Source organism: Acomys russatus, chromosome 8, assembly GCF_903995435.1.
Source record: "Acomys russatus chromosome 8, mAcoRus1.1, whole genome shotgun sequence".
NCBI lineage: Eukaryota > Metazoa > Chordata > Mammalia > Rodentia > Muridae > Acomys > Acomys russatus.
Genome location: NC_067144.1, coordinates 3,772,998 through 3,793,030, shown reverse-complemented (window position 1 = coordinate 3,793,030; position 20,033 = coordinate 3,772,998). Strand labels below are relative to the sequence as shown.

At 51.7% G+C, this 20,033-nt stretch overlaps 1 protein-coding gene across 2 annotated transcripts in view; it reads right to left on the bottom strand.

Annotated features, from left to right (window-relative positions):
- Nucleotides 1-20,033, bottom strand: part of Gnb1l (G protein subunit beta 1 like) — a 62,730-nt gene that overhangs the window by 15,474 nt on the left and 27,223 nt on the right. The window contains exons 1-6 of one of the 2 annotated variants that reach the window (XM_051150674.1): nt 15,119-15,492; nt 13,410-13,550; nt 12,902-13,027; nt 9,068-9,230; nt 5,007-5,105; nt 719-934 (exon numbers count right to left, since the gene is read on the bottom strand). In XM_051150674.1, coding sequence (XP_051006631.1) covers nt 719-934; nt 5,007-5,105; nt 9,068-9,230; nt 12,902-13,027; nt 13,410-13,550; nt 15,119-15,120 — 747 coding nt within the window. In that variant the 5' untranslated portion in view covers nt 15,121-15,492. Of the gene's footprint in view, nt 1-718; nt 935-5,006; nt 5,106-9,067; nt 9,231-12,901; nt 13,028-13,409; nt 13,551-15,118; nt 15,493-20,033 lie in introns of those variants that run through there. The other variant, XM_051150675.1, reaches the window with a different exon arrangement.

Sequence of the window (20,033 nt, the reverse complement as noted above, 5' to 3'; positions counted from 1 at the left end):
CTCTCACTAGGGCTATTCCCAAGGCCAGACTCCTGGTAACAGGCTCCTTTGCTGCCCTGAGACTGTGTACCCAAGCCGCCTCTGGGACTTGGCAGCCTGTCCCCTGCAGGGCCTGCACAAAACCAGGTCGGATATATATTCTGCAACTTCTGCCACAATCCCACCATCCCAAATGGGGAGCAAGCCAGCTGGGCCCCTCATGCTGCACTCTGAGGGACAGAGGCCATCCTGGGGCTATACCAACTGGGACAATCCATGAAACATTGTGGTCTCTAGCAAGCCCTGCTCAGCCAGGGCCTCGGTGACCAATGGCTTCCTTAGACCAGCTTATAGTTCCTGCCAGGCCATGGCTTTGCAGGGCTTTCCATGGGTTTCCTTTCTTCCTTCCTTTCTTTCTTTCTTTCTTTTTTCCTTTGATTAATCAGTTCCTTACTGACCACATTCCTCTGAGTTTTCACAAAGGAGTTTGGTCTGCCTGGACACTACGTGCCTTTTTTCTAGATGGACAAGACTTGATGGCTGTTAACCCGAGGTCCAGGAGAAACCCAAACCATGTGAATGCTGAGCCCACGCCCACTGGCCCTTGTTCCCCTACTGCCTCCGAGTGATTAATTAACCAGGGAGCTGCAGCCGCTCCTCTTCATGCCTAAATATTGTTTCGGCCTATCAGACTGTTAGTGCAGAACAGGATAAATGAGGCCCGGGCCTGTGCACTGACCTGCAGGGACTGCTGGTCGTCCAGACTCCAGACAGCCAATACCTTCCCAGCAGAGCCTGAGACGCCCTTGGCCTTCTGAGAGTCGAAGTCAAGGCCCATGACAGGTTCTTCATGGCAGGCGATTTGGCTGCACACCTTCCGCTCCGAGATGTCCCACAGGGTTACCGATCCATCCTCATAGCCAGCCAGAAGGAGGGGGCGGAGACTGGAGTTACTCTGTGGGGAATGGCACAGTGGTTGGCTCTCAAAGGGTCTTGTCTTCAATAAGCTTTAGGGCTGTGGGAACAGCTCTTTCTCCAGCCATGCCCAGAAGTGGGTTGGCCCAGCCAGAGAACAGTTCCTTTGCTTTCCATACAGCCAGCAGCCTCCCACACCCCTCTCATGGGGCTGGCAGGGCCGCTGCTGCAGAGCTGAGGAGCTGTAGGTGGAGTCCAGAGCAGTTTAGCTGAGCCCCCAGGCCTCACACAGTCATGCATTTCCACCCACACTGGATCCTGTCCAAAGCAGGAATGGCATGATACCCACTGGCACCCACCAGCACCGTGGAGCAGCTAGGGACAGACTCATCCTTTTTCCTCATCACCCCCAGGTGTAAGACTTGAAGCCACTCCTTGTTGAGGCCAGTCATCTAGAGCCATCAGGCAGGAAAGCTGAAAGCTCAGTGAAAAGGCCTTGTTGGGCTTTGTTAACGGAGCTGCAAAAGCCCCCACCCCTGGAAGTTTGGTGTGAGAGGTCCTGACTATCATGATGGATGAGGGCGAGGGTCAGAGGGCTCTGCGCCCTGGGCTGACGCTCGTTTATTTAGCCTCTGAAACAACTACAAAAGAAGAGTGCTGCAGGATTCCAAGTCACCCTCAGGGACATGCCATCAGTCCCTGCACTGCACAGCAGCCCAAGAGAAACTGCACAGGGCTGAGCAAGGAGGCCCAGGCTAGCTGGAGGCCTATGGCACGCATCTAACAAACAGCACAAGGGCCATGGCTCTCTGGGTTGCCGCAAGCAGTGGCTGGGGGTGTGATGTAGGGTGCCTTGTATTTGTGTGTGGTGGTGGTGGTGGGGTAGGACAGGGCATCTGGAAAGATGCCTAGGACTAAGAAAGGACACAACTACCAGACTTTCTGCAAGTACAGGGAACTTGCCAAGGCCTGAATTGCCATAGAGGTAGCCTCTATATGTCCCCAGAAATGGCTGGTAAACTGACTGTGTCCTGTTGGTGATGCAAGTCCACACATATAAAACAGGAAGGAGTGAGGCTCTCAGGAGGAGGCATGAAGCTTTCTGTGTTTTCCTGGTGGTTTATTTTTAGTGTCATCTTCAGTCCTTACCCCCGCCCCGGCCCCCAATGCCATACTATGTGCTTTGACCATAACCCTAAGAGGCAGGGTTGTGCCAGGTCTCTGAGTGTGTCTAGTCCTGGGCACAATGGTTCTGCCTGGCTCTGCAGAGGCCCTGGCTGCCCTGCTGCACTATTCCTAAGCTTTGTCACAGGGATGAGCTCCCTGCTGGCATTTCTCAGGTCATCTGCTTGGAAGTGATTTGTGCAGATCCACACTGTCTGCCCCACCAGACAGGCTGCTTAGACAAGTAGCTGTGAGCTGGGTCACGGCAGGGGCAGTGCCAGGTGGAAGAATTCCAGAACCCTTTGCACTCCAGTCAGGAATGCACGCCAACTCTTGTCACTCTTAATCACCAGCCACAGCATGGCTTGTACTAGATGCTACCCTAAAGTCCACTTAAGAGAACTGTCTCAGGCTAGAGCCCTAGCAGTGGTCTGGGGAGGCGTCTACACCCACTCCTACAGCCCTGGCTGTGCTGCCTCTCTTCACTGGAGTCAGGACACTGCAGACTGCCTCATCGTCGGTAGCAGCTCTAGCTGGCATGCACAAAGCTTGTGACTGTGAGTCCTGAGCAATACCAGGGGCTACTAAAAGAATCCTCTGCCACAGCCAGAGCAGGAGCCAGACTGGTCCAGAAGGTTCCCCTGGGATTTCAGCCCCTGCCAGTCACCACCACAGCCTAGCACCTGGCCATTTCGTTCTACTTCATCTACCCTGGTCCCTGTAGCCTCCTAGTGACCGGGACCACAGGCTGGACAAGTGTTCCTATCGCCAGGCGGCCTCTGATGATCACAGCTTCGATGCTGCATGATCTGAGGTCACCCTGCCTTGCCCTCTTTAGCAGCTCCTTGTCCTCAGCTGGGACCTAGAGACAAAGACTGGCTCTGCAGCCTCTTCTGCCTTTTGAGTGACAGCCTGAGAGATGGTAGCAAGCCAGAGCCTATCAGAACCCCAATGCTGTGTACTGCAACTCAGCTGGAGAGGCCCCAAGACTCAGACAGGAAGCCTTCTCTGAGGGCCCGATTTACAGCCTGTAATTATGGAGCAAAGAAGGGGAGCTCCTTTAAGGTGCAAACTAAAGATAGACCCTAGTGTCTCAGAAAAACCTATCCAGTCAGGAAACTTTTCTGCACTCAGATTAGTGAGTTCATATCCTAGAATTTCTGGATTTAGGAGAAAATAGGAAACATTCCTGTAACTAGAGGCTTTTTGCAGCTTTGGGTTTCCTGTTGGATTTATATCACCAACAGAGCCGTGATTTGTCCTTCTGTCAACTATATTAATTACCTTAACAAGCTTGTGCATCCCTTTCTACACATTTTTTTTTCTGATGGAATTTTTACACGATTGCGCAATGACCTGTGTTTTCCAGGTTGCAGAACAGGAGTGGAGCAACCACAGGTGCCTGTGCCAGTAGCTGTATGGACTGTGCTCGCCTCCTTGGATGCTTCAGTGTGAGGCAGTTTGGGAGGCAGAAGGAGGGTACATTTATTTTCCCAGAGGTGTGCCCAGGAACTCTTGGCGAGCCCCATCTGGACACACAGAGGCAAGACCTAGGCTCTGCCTCTGAGTCAGGCTGTAGACTTGGATGCCCTAGGAACTTTGCTAGGGAGGGTCTCAGAAGCGCTGCCTTGACCCCAGTCCCCAGCAAGGCTTTTCTCCAGGAAGCAGCACAGCAAAGGCAGCGCATGAGGATCAGCTTACTGAAGACCCCAAATCTAACTCAACTCTCTCGGTTAAGAAGCCGGAGGGATGGCACAGTGGTTAAAAGCACTGGCCGCTCCTGCAGAGGACTCAGGCTTGATTTCTAACGCCTACATAGTGCCTCACAGCAGTTTTTAACTCCAGCTTCAGGGGCATGCACGCATTTATGTAGACAAAATACCCATACATATAAGATAAAAAAAATTGATTTTTAATTGCAATGAAAGCAGGCTGGCTATCTTCCTGCCATCCACCCTAGACAGAATCCCCGGGGCAGGCACAGAGGGGCCCTTCCCATGCCTCTTGTGGGCCATACAGGCAATGCCTAACTCAACAAGCCGTCATCTCATCTCACTTTTAGGAGAGTTTGAGGAGGCAGCAAGCATGAGGCAGAAGTCACCAATGAGAACTAGGAAGATGGCCACAGGGTTACAAATCCCTCCCCACAAGGGCACTACCCTCTGACCCGCCCACTGTTGTCTGTACCAGTTAAGACACTGAGGCTGAGGCTCCTGGCATTCCTTGCAGATAGGTACAGTAAATAGAAGTGACCCAGGAGGGAAAGATGCTGACCTGGATGTGGCCAGGGAAAGCCTCACCTTGAAAACGTCTGGGTCTTTGTGGTGTTGGGGTGGGAGACTCCAGACCTTAGGATGTGATGTCTACCTGGGGCCTAGTTTTTGCAGCAGCCCCAGGAGACGACGCCCAACCCTCCAACAGAAACAGCAGTCAAGAACAAAGAAAATGGCTACAGGTTAGATCTCCATGAAATGCCCACTGGGGAAAACATCATGCTAGTGTTTCTGGGACCTCGATCAGGTCAAGGAGTGGCAAAAATAAATGCCCGGCACTGTGGGGTCCACACAGGCTTGCTCGTTAGTTAGCGTTCCCCTCGGCCTCAGCAGAGTCAAGGGCCAAAGTGCCGAGGAAATGGGCAAGTGCTTCTGGGAGCAGACCCCACAGCTGACCCAACTGTGCTCTCCTCACAGCCACATCTGTGGGGCACACTAGCCAGGATCTATGGAGAGTGGGTACCAGCACCTGGTTTCTATGCAGCGTTTCTCTTGGGGTAACTTCCGAGCACCAGCACCAGTCCAGGAAAAGCCAATGTCTAGTCAGCTTTGGGCCAAGGGGGACAGCAGGCACATGTTCTCTAAGGGACAGTGCCCATAGATTTGATGACAAATCCAACCCTGAGTGGGGCATGACTCAGGGCTGTCGGGTGTGGCTGGCGCATGCTGTCTTACCTGCCACAGCCCCAGGCACATGGGCATGCCTGGCTTGGCATCTGCCTCCGGCTTCAGGGTGCACACTGACGTCTTGGATGGCATCTCCAGAATCTGAACCTGACAGTGAGAAAACAAGCTGATTTGGGCTGATGCCAAGCCGAGTCTATGCTATGCAAACAGGAGACGTTTAAGGCGATTAGCCAAGGCTGCTGTGAGTCTCTGTCTGCTCCTCTCCCTGTAGGCCCTGAGAGCAGAGCCTCTTAATTAGCCTGCACAGGCTGGAGGGCTTAAATGCTCCTGGGGTCCTTGCAAAAACAAAAGCTCACATCATTCCTGAATGACCAACCTTTCGCCGGCAAGTAGGTACCACAATGCCTGTCCCCATTTTGTCATTTGGGCTTACTTGGCCGTACTTACTTGGCCATTCTCCCTCCTTCGCTTGTCTGCCTTGCCTGGGTTAGGATTTCCAAGGGCCCTCCTCTGTGAATAGTCTCAGGCACATGCAATGATGCAAACTCATGGCCTAGGACCCATCCACTACCCACCTAGGAAATCAGCATGCAACCCAGAGCCAATGCCAGCTCCACTGGATCCTGGTTTCCCATACCCAAGTATCTGACTTGCCAGTGTAGACTACTGAGGTGCCAGGCCTTTCTGTACCTCCGCTGAGATGGGCCGTGTACAGGCCCACATAGCCCAGCTTCCCATGTGGGCATGAAAATCCAGTGGACTGCTTATGCTGGCCAGCACCATCCTTAGCAGATGGGAATTGGGTTCCCAGACACCTTGTATCTAAGTTGCTAACCCAGTCCTCTCATTCATGTGGTGGGATGTGACTCTTGTGAGCTCAGGGAACAGAAGGGCCCCACAGGACACGCTGCAGCCAGCACCACCCAGATGTTTCTGCCGCACTGTTGGGCTTATGTGCACCTTCGGCTGTCCTGTGAGCTGAGTGGGCTCTGGAACCCCTGAGTTTCTCTAGCATCAGCAAGAGCAGCAACTCTCCACGGTGAACAGAGAGAACACAAATGCAAGCCTGCTGCATGCCCTGGGGCAGGGGTGTGGGTATCTGCTAGACACACATAACTGGTATGGGTAGGCTGGGGATGATGTCTAAGAGGCCAGAGACTGGGCAAGTAGGAGCTGTGTTGCCCTTACCAACGTATGCCACATAGAATCTTATCAGATACGCTATCAGTCATCTGAGTCCTATGGTGCTGGGCCCAGGGCAGTTTCCAGGCAGTGTGGAATGGCAAGTGCACAGCCAGGTCCTTCTGATGTGCCAACTTATGACATCCAGAGGGCCAGGATGCTCTCTGGCAGGGTAATCTCACCAGGGTCCTTACAGTGACTAGACTTCTAATATCAAGGCTGAGCATTAGAAATGGCTCAGTTTGGGCCAGGCGTGGTGGCGCGCGCCTTTAATCCCAGCACTTGGGAGGCAGAGGCAGGCGATCACTGTGAATTCGAGGCCAGCCTGGTTTACAAAGCGATTCCAGGGCAGCCAAGGCTACACAGAGAAATCCTGTCTCAAAAACAAAAAGAAAAACAAAAACAAAAACAAAAACAAAAAAGAAAGAAAGAAAGAAATGGCTCAGTTCTCTGTCCCATCTGATGCAGCTGAGTTGTATGGCCCCTGTCTTTGTAGTGGCAGGGAGGCTTGCTCAGGCCTTTGGGAGACAGACTCAAGTCTGAAGGACACTTGGCTGCCTGTGGGAAATGCTAAGGGAGAGGCCTAGGCTCTGGTAATGTGGGAGGGTTGTCACAGCTCCAGGGACAGGTAAGCAGGTGAGTACCCAGAGGATGGGGTTCCACGGAGGCCGTCAGCCTGCACATCAGTGCGTAATCACCTCTGTAAGGGGTGCCCAAGACACAGGAAAGGGTGTGTATGGAAGCTGGCAGGAGGAGAGGGGGAGGGGCTCCCAGCCTCAGTCCTGTCTCCTCAGGCCCACGGTCTCCTCAGCCAGCCGCCCTGAGCAGGCAGCTCCTACTGGGGCTGGCAGATCAGGCCTGTGCACTGGGTTAGGCTTGGCTCCTGCCCAAGAAAAGTCATTTTGTCTCCAAGCAGATCTAGTTCATAAATAATGAGATAGTAACAGGCATTTATTTGTTCATGATTGCATTTAAATCGCCAATTAGGAGCTACATACACTTTTCTTGCCAGTTTGCCAAAAAACTGTTAAAAGTTTTATTAATGCGAGGGGTAGGGGAACTGCTTCCTCCTGTACAGCAAGGTAGGCTGTACCAGGTCATTCCAAGCCACAGACCCATAAAATGCCACTCTGAGGGTTAAGAGAGCTTATCTACCCTCAGGCCACAGAATGGTATGGTCTTCCTCTGTGGAGGCCACAGGCTTCTGTGCAGTTTTAACCAGCTTCCCAGGCCTAGTGCGTGCGTGCGTGCGTGTGTGTGTGTGTGTGTGTGTGTGTGTGTGTGTGTGTGTGTGTGTACACAACTTTTGTGAGTCAGTTCTCTCCTTTCACTTGTGCAGTCTGGAACCTGAACTCAGGTTGTCTGGCTAGGCAGCAAGTACCTTTACACACTGAGCCATCTCAACAGCCGGAAGTTGCACTTTCAGAAGCAGCCAGCACATCCTGGGCAAATGGTTGTTTTCCAGTCAGCCTGGAATCTGCCTAAACTGGGCCCTGAGAAAGCATAGCTGGCTTAGGCCCAAACAATGCCTGGGAGCATGCGCCCACCCCTCATGGCTGTCTGGGTGGCCACACTTGCCCAAACCTAGCATTTTTCCTTCTGGAAACAAAGTTGAAGTTGAGTGCCAGATGGAAAGCTCCAGCATTTGTAGGAGGCTCCATGCGCAGAGGCCTAGGGAACCAGGAGAGGCAAGGCAGCTGCCCTCGGGCTGACCTTGGGATCCTGCTCTTCCGATACAGGATGGGTGCTGTGCTTTCTACACTCTCCGTACATACCTGATCGGCCTCCTAGACGGTCCTGGGCTCACCGTCCCTTCTCTCAGCCCGAGAGCAAACTTGAACAGCTCCTACCTAAGGCCCTTTGCCATTCAGCCTCTCCCTGCTACCACAATGGGGTCTTCCTGAGCGCTCAGGAAGGACAGTTCCTATGATGGCCTGTGGACTGTACAGACTGTGTGTCCTCAGGCTGCTGCTGCGCCACCCTCCCAAGAACGTACATGTGTCAGTGCAGTCTGCCACCCTTGGTGTGTGGGTTGGAGTATCGTCCTGGTCTTTTGGCTGCTTATCACCAGCCATGACTTGTACCCATCCCTCAGCAAACAGGGTGATGGCTGATTCTACAGAAAGATGCCCTGAGACAGGGTTAGTTTACCCTTACAGAAAGCAGAGGGACCTGGTCCTGCATCCTGGCTCCATCTCCTTGACTCCCTGTTATTCTGGCTGCTGCTGTTGTGGTTTTCAGATGTCTTTTTTTCCCCCTGTTCATTTTCTTTTTAAAAGTGTTTGTGGGACAGCTTGTTTCAGAGGAGGCCTGGATGCCCGGAGTTCCTCTGTGCCTCTTCTTGCCTCTAGACTTGCTCCCATTCTGGCTTTTGAATTCAGGTTTTAGCCTCCCTTCCCAAAGCCTGTGGCCACGCCCACCCTCAGTCAGCCTCCAGAATCAGCGTGAACACTGTGTCATAGCTCTGCCCCCAGTTGTGAGCTCCCCTGTGACTTCAGTTTTTTTCACTGTGTCACTATATTAGTGTCTCTTCCAACAGGCTGACAGTGCATCAAGGCCCCCAATTTCTATAGGTTTCTCTGTAGACATATGTGTATGTACATGAATATGTGAACAGACATGTGTGCATGTGTGTGTTCACACATACACTCGGGCCTAGACACAGCCCTACATGGCTCCTCCTCCAGGAACAGTGTTATGCTGAGTACCAAGGTCTGCCTGAGCCCTTCCTGATTTGCGCCACTGTCCTGGAAGGATAAGACCTCACAGATGGCCAGGCTGTGCCTCAGCTGAGGCTGCTGTAGCCCTGCAGCTCAGAGTGCTGTGTCATCATGGGGCCCTCCGTACCAGGGGACGCCAAGCGTGCCTGGTGAAGACAAACCCAGTGTCGCCAGTGTGTGGAAGGAGCTCCAAGGGCTGGTCCTTACCTCGTCGCTGCCCTTCCCTGGCACAGCAAGCATCCAGCACAGCTGTCCCCTGGTCAGGATGGAGCTCCTGCAGAAGCCCACACTGTCCAGCTGAACTGAGTCCGTGACGGTGTTCCTGCCCTCTGACAAGTCCCACAGGCACAGCTGCAGGTCCCGGCCCTGGCTGATGAAGCAAGGGAAGGGGTCTGTGAGACACTGTGAGCACATGTGTACCCACCCAGACCAGCACCTGACCCTTCAATGCTAAAGATGGCTAGGTAAGCTTCACACCATCCTGTCTGGAGGCCTCAGGGAGGAAGGTTCCCACACTGCGCCCCCCCTGCCACCCCCCCCCCCCGCCGGCCTCTCTCTCAGTGTTCACAGCTGAGTTGGCTGATGCCAGGCTATTCAGTAGACTGAGGATGTAGACACTGAGGCATGCACCTATGACTGGCCTCCTGCCGTTCCAGTGCCACCTGCACCCCTTTTCTTTTTCAACTGTCTTTAAGGACTCAGAAGTCTCACTCAGGTCTCTTCCAATGTATTTGAGACCTATTTTCAGTCTAAATGCCATGCAAGCATGTTGACAGCAGCTCTATGCATCATCACCCAGGCTGGAAACAACCCAGCTGTTCTGCAACCAAGGAACGGCCAGGTACACTGTGCCACAGAGTGCTACTCAGCAAGGGACTGCGTCAACTGCTGACACATGCAACAGCTGGAAGGACGCTGAGCCATGATGTGCTTGTGAAAGAAGCCAGATCTGAAGTTTCTGCAACATGTAACTACACTCCTGTGACATCCAAGAAAAGGAATGGGCACAGGGATGGAGAACCTCTGTGGGATGACAGGCTGCTTCATGTGGCCGTGGGGAAATGGATACATGACTGTGCTGCGCCAAACCCACAGACCCAGATAATGCGACTGTCACTGTGCACAATGAGAAGTGCCCCAGTCACCTGAGCAAGAGCCAGGAAGCTATGAGGGACTGCACTGTGACTATGTGGATAACACTGCCCTGGGTCAGGAAGCACAAATGGAAGCACACACAGACAAGTGTTGACTGAAGACTGCATGGTTAAAGACACATGTAATTGCAGAAACAGTGGCCCTGAGCAGTCTTGGCTCCTTACAGGATTGGGGCTGCCCTCTCTGGAAGAGCAGATAGAAGGCTGTGGGCCCTTTCTAAAGACCTGTGGCAAAGCTGGTGGACACTTCGAGCTGTGTGGGTCAGGTCAGAACTGAGAGGCCAGTGTGAACATGTGTGTGGCTAGACACATGCAGATAGGACATATGGTTGAACATAGGTGAATGTGACGGTACAGGCAATGTAGGCCCAGGTGTCATCCCCCCCACCCCCACCCCACCCCCACGCCAACCATGGACTTCCCAGGGCTCATCGGTTTCCTAAACACAACACCCATGTTTCCTGGAGATGTTGATTCTAGGGTGGAGGTCAGGGAACACCAAGATGGGTTCAAGTACCTGGCAATGTTGAGAAGTAAGGAAGCATTAACAAAGCAAATGAAACAAAAGATGCTATTGGCATCAAGCCCCTTAAGAAGCGGGAAGTCAGGGCCAGCTCGCAGGCTCGTCAGCTCCCAGTCTGCCCACGGGAGTGAGGTGGTACAAGGGAGGCAGCGCCCCGTGAGAGTACACAACACAGAGCCACCTCAGGCAGAAGCCACAGCCGGAAGCTACCATTAGAAACTAGGTATTAGCACAGGCTCAGAGTGTTCCTCAGAATTTTCTAAGGCTTCTGCTGGTCTTAGCAGGCATGCATTCCTTGGACACCCTGCTCCCACCCCTCATCTCTCTCTCTCTCTCTTTCTGTTTTCAGAGTTTGGAATATCTGCATTTAATTCACCAGTTAAACTTCCCTGTTTGGAAAACTGGAAAATATGAAAAGCTCCAAAATCTGAAACATTATGAGCGCTGACAGAATACTCTAAAAGTTTCAGATTTTTATGCAGTGAGTGGTGGCACACGTCTTTAATCCCAGCACTCAGGAGGCAGAGACAGATCAATCTCTCTGAGCTCTGGTCCAGCTTGGTCTACAACAGAGGGCATTCAGGTTGGCCAGAGCTACCTAGTGAGACCCTGTCTCAAAAACCCAACAAACAAAACCAACAAGAAACAAGCTTTTAGACCTTCAGTTGGGGGAAATTCAACTTCTTGGATGCTAACAGTGGGCCCAGCAGACGCCAACCCCGTGTGACCAAGGCCAGCCTCATCTGCAAGGGAGCCCGAGGGACTTGTGCACCTCCAACACCACAAAGCTGGCAAGCAGGCAGCACACTAGGTTTCCTCCCCAAACCCAGGGCCTCAGTCTCTGACTCCAGCATTCTACAGAGCACTGAGGAGCACTGAGATCGTGGGAAAGGAGGACCACGGAAGCCCCACCCCAAAGCCCACACACAGCTGCTAGCACTTCCTTCCTGTCTGTGACCCTGGATGCTGATGTCAACAGGGCTGAGGGGAGGCTGAAGGGGAGGAACGGAAGGGATGATGAGATGGCTTTGCTTGTACCCCACATCAGCAGCAGTGAGCTTGGGAGAATGTCTTAGCATGGGCTTCTCCTTGACTCAGGAGCCTGACCACATGGGGAAGGCCTGGCCAATGTGACTCCCTTACCACGAGGACACTCCCAGGAGAGTGGAAATACATGCCATCCTGCTGCAGAGATGATCTGCAATAGAACACTGATACTATCTAAAATACAAAAAGGACTTCACATGCCAATAGGAAAAGTGCACTCACTCCAATTGAAAAATGAGCAGCAAGCAGTGGTACCTCAAACTCACAGCAACTTCCTGCCTGGCTTCCTGGGTAAATACCTGATAGTCTTTTGAGGTTTTTTTTTTTTTTCCTAACTTAAAGTTATAAAATCACTCTGCCCCTTTTCAAGACACACAGCAGGATGGTACAGCAGTCCTGGGCTGCCCCGGCGCCACAGCGGGCAGTGCTACAGCACTGTCCTTGACTGGCAGTGGGTACTCAGGTGCTGCAAGAGTCTGCACGCTCCTGCGCCGGCCTGTCAATATGTGCTTTCACAATGACAAAGGTAAAGAAATGCTAGCTGGTGCAGCTCTTGTGGCCCAGGTGCAACTAGTGCTAGGGGTCCTCCAGCCCTGCTGGATATGAAAGCACACAGCCCCTTCTAGGGCCTCTTGGAGAAACATGGACCCAAACACAGCTGAGGCCAGGCTGCCTTGGTGGGCTGCGGTCTCCAGGGAAGTGCAAATGCACCTGGGCATTCCACACCTGCAGCCCCACCCTGGCTGGGAGACAGGGTGCTATGTAAGTGCCCACCCCAGGCTATCCTTCATGCCTTTCAGGTCAGCTGGCTTGGCCCTGCTTTATTAATCCCTGTCCCTTTAGCACATGATGCTGTTACTTCTGACCACTTCTTTTTGTTGTTGTTTTGTTTTTAGAGACAGGGTAGCCCTTGGCTGTCCTGGACTAGCTTTGTAGACCAGGCTGGCCTCAAACTCAAGAGATCTGCCTGCCTTTACCTCCCTGAGTTCTGGGTTACAGGCGTGTGCCACCATGCCCAGCTTCCTCTGACCACTGCTAAGCCACAACCCATAACCTTTCCATCAGCTACCTGCTGGGCTGGTGGCAGCTACCTTAGGTGGCACCTCCCAGACCTGTCTCAGAGTACCAAAGGGGCTCAGGGGAAAGAAGGTCTGCTTCCTGGAGATGGCCCCACATTTTCCACAAGCTACAGCCACGCTGGCCAGAAGACCCGCCCCTTCAGTTCATTGCCACTCTGCTCTGGCTAAAAGAAGTCACAGGGGCCAAAGAGTTCCCAGCATCAATCCCCTGGACCTCCCCTGTGCTGCTGTAACCAACCTCAGGAGCTGGTGTCCCTCGGGTAGTGTCTTCAGCCAGATCACACTCTGCCCACCATGGCCATTTAGGGTGGCAACTATTCTTCTTGTCTGCAGGCTCCAGATGTGTACCAGGCCACTCTGAGACCTGTTGGAGAGGAGTCAGGCGTAGGCAGGGCCGGGGGATGCAGTCAGTAAGCATCCTGAACTCGCTTCAAGTCAACAGCACACACAGCCAGCGGATAAAGACACTAGGAACTCAGCCTGAACAGATGGCTGACTCTGAACCAAAGCTCAGACAGGCCTCCCTTCCAGCAAAGCTGGCCAGAAGGGGACAGTGGTGTGGGACAGAGGCATGGCTCTCTGCTCCTGCATGGAGTTCGAGAATGGACAGTGTGTCTGTCAGTCAGGTTCTGACAGCGAGGCAAGCGCAGTGCCCTCTGCCAGGACTTTAGACAGCACCCGACTCCGTGCAGCCTAGGGCCACATGTCACCCTGGGCTTGGAGCACAGCAGGCAGCAGTCACTTACCCGGAGAGAAGGAGCGGGCTCTCTGGACCTTGGGACGGTGGGCAGAAATGCAGCGTGTTCACAGCTGACTGTGTGCCTCGGAGGACAAATCTGGGACTAGGCGGTGGTGGGAGCTGGGCTGCCATGTGGGTAGATGCAGTCCTGGGGTACAAAGGAGGACACTGAGTGACAAAGAGCTCTATACTTCAGAAGGCAGCTGGGAAGAGACATTCAGAAAACTGTTGGCTGGTACCTAACTTCTGCCTCTTCTGGGAAAAGGATACTGCTTCCCACAGTGCAGAGCGGCTCTGTGGCTGAGGAACAGCCAGCTCTTGGCATGGGCCAAAGGGCTGCCAGGAGCATGGTCCACTCTATGCCCTACTGCCAGCCTGTCATTGCTCCTGTTGGGCACCTCTCCCCCTCCCCGTCCTCGTATTCCATCTAATCTCTCAGCTCTGGTGTCCCCAATGTTCCTTTTGGTAAGCACAGCCTGGGCACCGTGTAAAGAGCGCCTTGCTGCCTCCATGCTGAAGTACTAGCCTAACACGCTCAAGGCCCTGGGTTCCACTTCCAGCACCACAACAGAAAAGAAGCCTTTGCTTGGCTAAGCTTGATTCAGGCTCTTGGACCTTCTCGTAGGCCCATGTAAACACTTTTAGCAAAATCTCAGGTCAGTTTACTATCCTCCCCGTATGCACTATCTGCAGGCTTTCCAAAGGATCGGGCCTCAGCCTTCACTGTCTACCAAGCGGCACTGGCTCACCCTGGTCCACCTTCAGCCTGAAGCCCCATCCCTGGTATCTCCTCTCACCTGTTTCCCATGCACTTCCTCTACCTGTCCTCTACTGTAAGCCTGCACTTGTCACACTTTTCAGAGTTAGGCCTAATCTCTTTCTCTCACTGTCATGGTCGGAGTCCCAGGATGGTCTGTGAGTCAGGTACTCAGATTGTCCCCTCCCACAGTGACCCCGCATACAGCACTCATCCTGACGTGTACTGACAGAGTCCTTTCCCCAGCAGGCTTCACTCTTGTGCCTCTCTTGAAGACTCTACCCTCTGGGGTCCCTTTTCTTTCCTCCCTAAAGTATAGTAATGATGTGTCTGGATGACAGTTTCCACTCCTGCCCCATAGCCAGTGTGAGGAGCCGGGCTGTGCTGCCCTTGCCTTGTATCTAGTGCCAGCACCTGCTCAGTGGTCATGTGCTTATAATGAGAGCTGTGTGGAGTCCTGATAGTGCTACAAACAGGTCTACTGGATCCTGGCCTGAACCCCCAAACTTCTCATTATAACCACTCCGAATACCATATTCTTCACTTTTGAGAAACTGAGGCAGGAATCTAGGGTGAGCTGCCCCAGATTCCTGGGAATGGGCATGAAACGCTCTCAAGGCATGTGCCACCAAGGGGCAGAGCAGCCAGGAAGGGTACATGGAAGGGGTGGGGCCAAGCCATCTGGCCACGCCCACAGAGCTGCTGCCCCAGCAGACAGGACCTGTATTTAAGACCTGCTAGGGTCTGCCTTGCAAAGGAGAAGCTTCCAGTGCCCTAGACCACACATTCAATCTTGTTTGCAGTCTACTCTCTCACACCACCCCAGTCTCACAATTGGCTGCTCTTCACAAGCTGGATGAAGGTACAGGAGAAAAAGTCAGAGAGAGATAGCAAGGGGGCTGTGGCAGCTTGTTTCAGGAGCCTTTCCACTGGGCAAGGGCATACCCAACTCTACTTACATGCAGCCCACACAGCAGGGAAAGGCAGCTCTGCCCAACTTGGGTAGCCGTCCTAGCCATCAAAAGAACATGGCAAGGAGAGAATGGAGCGAAAGAGTTGGGCAGGATTCTTTCAGAGTGGAGACTGACTGAGCATTAAGGCTGGTGGGACTGCAGGCTGAGGCCACACACAACTGTGAACAGTGTAGAGGCCGGGGAGGCAAAGCTTCTCTAATGGGCAGCCTCCCCGGGGCATTCTCACCAGGTACACCTGCCACCAGCGCACTCCAGTCCCACACCTCCACACTATCCTATGCACTCACCCTTCCTTGTTTGGAGAAATGCAGGCATGGGCTCTGAGCCACACCACAGGGGAAGAAGGCATACAGCAGTCAGAGCCAGGTTCCCCAGGAAACCACCAGGAAGGTAGACTAGGAGGATGGGGGTGGGATCAGGGCTGTGCTATGCCAGTTTGGTCTGTACCCATGCCAACCAGTGGCTCCAAATCAGATACGTATCAAGTCCTACCAACCTGATACAGGCCCCACCAAGTCAAGCCCTTCCTGACTAACTCCACCTTTGGACCCTGCCTCCCTTAACGGCCTTCAAAGAAAACAAGGTCATAGGAATGGATGTACAAACTGTCAAATCCCCTTTTCTGTTTTTCTTTGGGGTGGTCAGGGAAGAAGCTTTAACTAGACGAAACTCATCATTTGGTAAGAGCTGACTAACGCTTTGCAAAGTGAGGGTGACTTCTGCTGGAGGCGAGGAACAAACCTCACACTGTTCACAAAAACATGGCCCAGATCACAAATGCTGGAGGCCCAAAGGGACAGGCTCAGAAGGTAGGTGTTGGGGCTCCAAAACCCAGACACCAGTCCAGAGACCTCAGCTCCACCACTGTCAAGACCTTAATCTCTTACAGCATGTTCACCCAGCAGGAAAGCTCCAAGGAAGGCCAGGGTAAGGATACCCTGCAACACAGGTCCAGGCCATGAATCTGACAGGCAACCTCTATAGGCACAAGGGCGCAACCCAGATAACACACACACGTACTGTAGCCATGTATATGCACACAGACACACAGATGTTTACACTTATACATGCAAACAGGAACACCCCTTTCCACACACAGATGCACCCCCTTCAGATGCATTCCACACACAAGGGTATACAGACCCTTAGGTGCACACCAAAACACATGTGCACACTTGTGTTCACATGCACACTCATGCACATAGGTGTATAAGATTCTCACACACATGACCCTGGGCAGTGCCAGCTGAAGCTCAGCCCACACTTGCCACCTGCCTGCGGCATGGTGGGAGTTTCCAGAACCTTACAGCAGAAGGCTCATTGTGAGGTGATGAAATCAAGGTCTCCTCTATTGTCTCCCCAGAAATGCAGGGAACAAACCCGTCACGTCACGCTGTTACAACAGCTGAAAAGCTCAGGCCAAAATGATGCATCAACAATTAAGGGCTCCATCATTTCAGGCAATTAAAATAAACGCTTTATTTGAAAACTAATTAATTCTACCTACATATTTTTCCTATGACAATATCCTATGATTACTTGATTTATGACATCTAATTATTCTTTATTAATCTAATTGAGAATAATTGTATTATCCTATCTCTCCTGGCCCCTGGCCCCTGGCCGCCCGGGGTGGAGACCGCAACCCTTGTGCGCGGCCCATGCACAGTGCTGCTGCACGGCTCTACCCCTTCCTTGTCTCTTCCTCCATGAGTGAGAGGGCAAAAGATCAGAAAAAAAAAATCCAGGGCATACTTTGGTTCGGCCTGTTCTTCAAGATGTCAAAGTGAGACAGATTATTTTTAAAAATTTATAGGAGAGACAACCTGACAATTTGGAAAATAGATGACCTTTCATATAAATGTTACAAGTGCCCTGAAAGTGCCAAAGGCCCTTGGCCCACACACAGTGGAGGGTAAGAGTGTTCCCCTGGGCAAATCACAGCAGCCTTTGTCTAGAGGCCTCAGGGTTACCCTCACCGCGAGGCTCCCTCTCTGTGACTCTACTGTACTGCTAGTTTTACGTCAACTTACACAAGCTAGAGTCCTCCAGGAAGAGGGAACCTCAACTGAGAAAATGCCTCCATCAGATTGGCCTGTAGGCACGTATGTGGGGGCCATTTTCTAGGTTAGCGATCGATCTAAGAAGGTCCAGTCCACTGGCAGTGGTACCATGCCTGTCCAGGCTCTCCTGGGTTGCGTAATAAAGCAAGCTGAGCAAGCCATGGCGTTATGACAAGCCAGGAAGCAGTGTCCCTCCATGGTCCCTTCAGTTCCTGCCTCCAAGTTCCTGCCTTGCATGAGTTCCTGTCCTGAATTCACTCCATGACTTTCTGGGGTCAGGACAAGTAAGCCAAATAAACTCTTTCCTCTGCCAGTGCTTTTGGTCATGGTGCTTTACCACAGCAATGGAAAACAAACTGGGATGGAGGGGCTATAGCCCAAGTCAGATCTGAAAAAGATTCAATCTGGTGAAAGGTCCTTGGGAAATAGGTTTCCACGGTACTCCTTTGTAGTTACTAGTCACAAAAGGAAAGTGTGCTTTACAAGGGAGACATCTTGCTGTCATCACCTTTCCCAAATGATAGAAGCTGGCGCCGCCAACGATGAACAACAGGCATTGCTTATCTCCTGATGGCATGCGATAAGATAACATGGCACCATCCGCGTGAACCCATGCTAAGAGTGTTCAAACATGAACCTGGCCATGAGGAAACAAGCACATCCAGACAATTAGCGTAGGCGTGTGAAAATGACCGAGGTCAAGAGAAAGCAGTGACCGAGGAGCTCAAGACCAGCTGGGCAGCTCTCAGGAGGCAGAGGCAGGCGGATCTCCGAGTGTGAAGTCGGCCTGGTCTACAGAACGAGTTCCAGAACAGTGAGGGTTACACAGAGAAACCCTGTCTCACCCTCACCGCCCCCACCAAGGAAGGGGGGGAAGGCTAGGATCAGCAGGATGGGCCAGGATAAGCCTGGCAACCTGAATTAAGCCCCAGGACCCACATGGTGGAAGGGGAGAACTCTCAAGTTATTCTCCAGCCCCCACATGCATGCTACATCACATTCCCCCCTACCATTCATATACATACAAATAATAAAATAAATAAATACAAATCAAAAGGACAGCGTGATGGATATTTGAGGACATCTGATTTTGGAAATATTTGATAAAATCTGGGTATGGACAATAGGTCGTATGGTATTATTATTGTTGTTGTATATTTGTTTTAGGGTTTTGTTTTTGTTTTTTGTTTGTTTGTTTGGTTGGTTGGTTGGTTTTGGTTTTTCGAGACAGAGTTTCTCTGTGTAGCCCTGGCTGTCCTGGACTCTCTTTGTAGACCCAGTTGGACTTATAAAGATCCACCTGCCTCTGCCTCTCAAGTGCTGGGATTAAAAGCATGCACCACTGCACCTGGCTAGATTTAATTGTGTTGCTGTTGTTGTTGTTGTTGTTGTTATCTGGGCAGTGGTGGCACATGCCTTTAATTACAGAACCCAGGAGGCAGAGGCAGGTGGATCTGATTTTTCAAGGCTAACCTGCTCTATAGAGTCCCAGGGCAGCCAGAGCTACACTGAGAAACTGTCTCAAAAAACAAAACAATAATTTTTTTATGTTCATGGATATTTTGCCTGCACATGTGTCTATGTACTAAGTGCACATCTGGTGCCTGCAGACATCAAAAGATGGCATTAAATTCCTGGAACTTGAGTTATGAATAGTTGTGAGACACTGTGTAGGTACTGGGAATTGAACCTGGATCTTCTGCAAGAATAAGTGATATTAACCAGTAAGCCATCTCTCCATGTATTCTGTTTTTGTTTTGTTTTGTTGTTGGGCTTTTGTTTTTGTTGTTTTTGGTTTTCTGAGACAGGATTTCTCTGTGTAGCCCTGGCTGCTCTAGACTCCTTTTATAGACCAGGCTGGCCTCTTATACCTCAGAGATCTGATAGCCTCTGCCTTCCCAGTGCTAAGATTAAAGGTGTGTGCCACCCACACCTGGCCTATTCTGATTTTTTTTTTTTTTAAAATTTGGTAACAAACCAAGAAACAACAGGGAGCATTATATCTGACCAATAGAAAATATAAAATCAGAAAAAATATATATTTAAACAAACCATTAGAAAAGCAGAGACATTCAGGGCATAAAGTCTAAGAAATAAGTGAGGGGAGAGATCAGAGGGAAAAAAAACCAATTACTTATACACAACAACTGAAAGTTTGGGAAAGACAAGCATTCAATGAGGACCCAGTAAACTCAAGCAACATGATTAAATTCTAGAAAATGTCAGCAACACAGTAGAGGAAGCGAGGGACAGCTAACCTGATGTGGTTTCTCTCCCGAGGATGTTTGTACTAAAGCCAAGCCCCAGGACGTGCGGGAACCTTTCTGTGGCAGAACTCATTTACAACAATCCACACTCACTGTCCAGGGAGCTCTGCCCTCCCAAGGGAGGCCCAGTCTCCAGGACTCGCGGGTGCTGACTGAAGGACAGCCTGGCACCTGAGAAGCTTTCTGGGTCCCTGGCTAGGGATGGGCTCCTTCCCTCTTGCACACACATACCCCATGATACCATTTCACCCGGCTCTTCACCAGAGGCCACCACTGGGGCTGCCCACTTCCCAAACTGTGCACTAAGTAGCCTTTTGTTCCAGGTTTGCCTCTCTCAAGCACTTCACCTCAGTAACAGACAGAGGACAAACACCCTCCTTAAGCCAGGCCTTCTTCCACTTCTACTCACGAACCCTTTACACCTGAGAAAATGTTACACGGCTGTGGGTCTATAAATACACACAGTGGATTTACTGATAGTAAGTAATAATTTATTCTAAAATAATTCCTGGGTATACATGAAACTCATTTACTAAAGATGGAAGCAACACTGCACGCTAATGAGAGGAA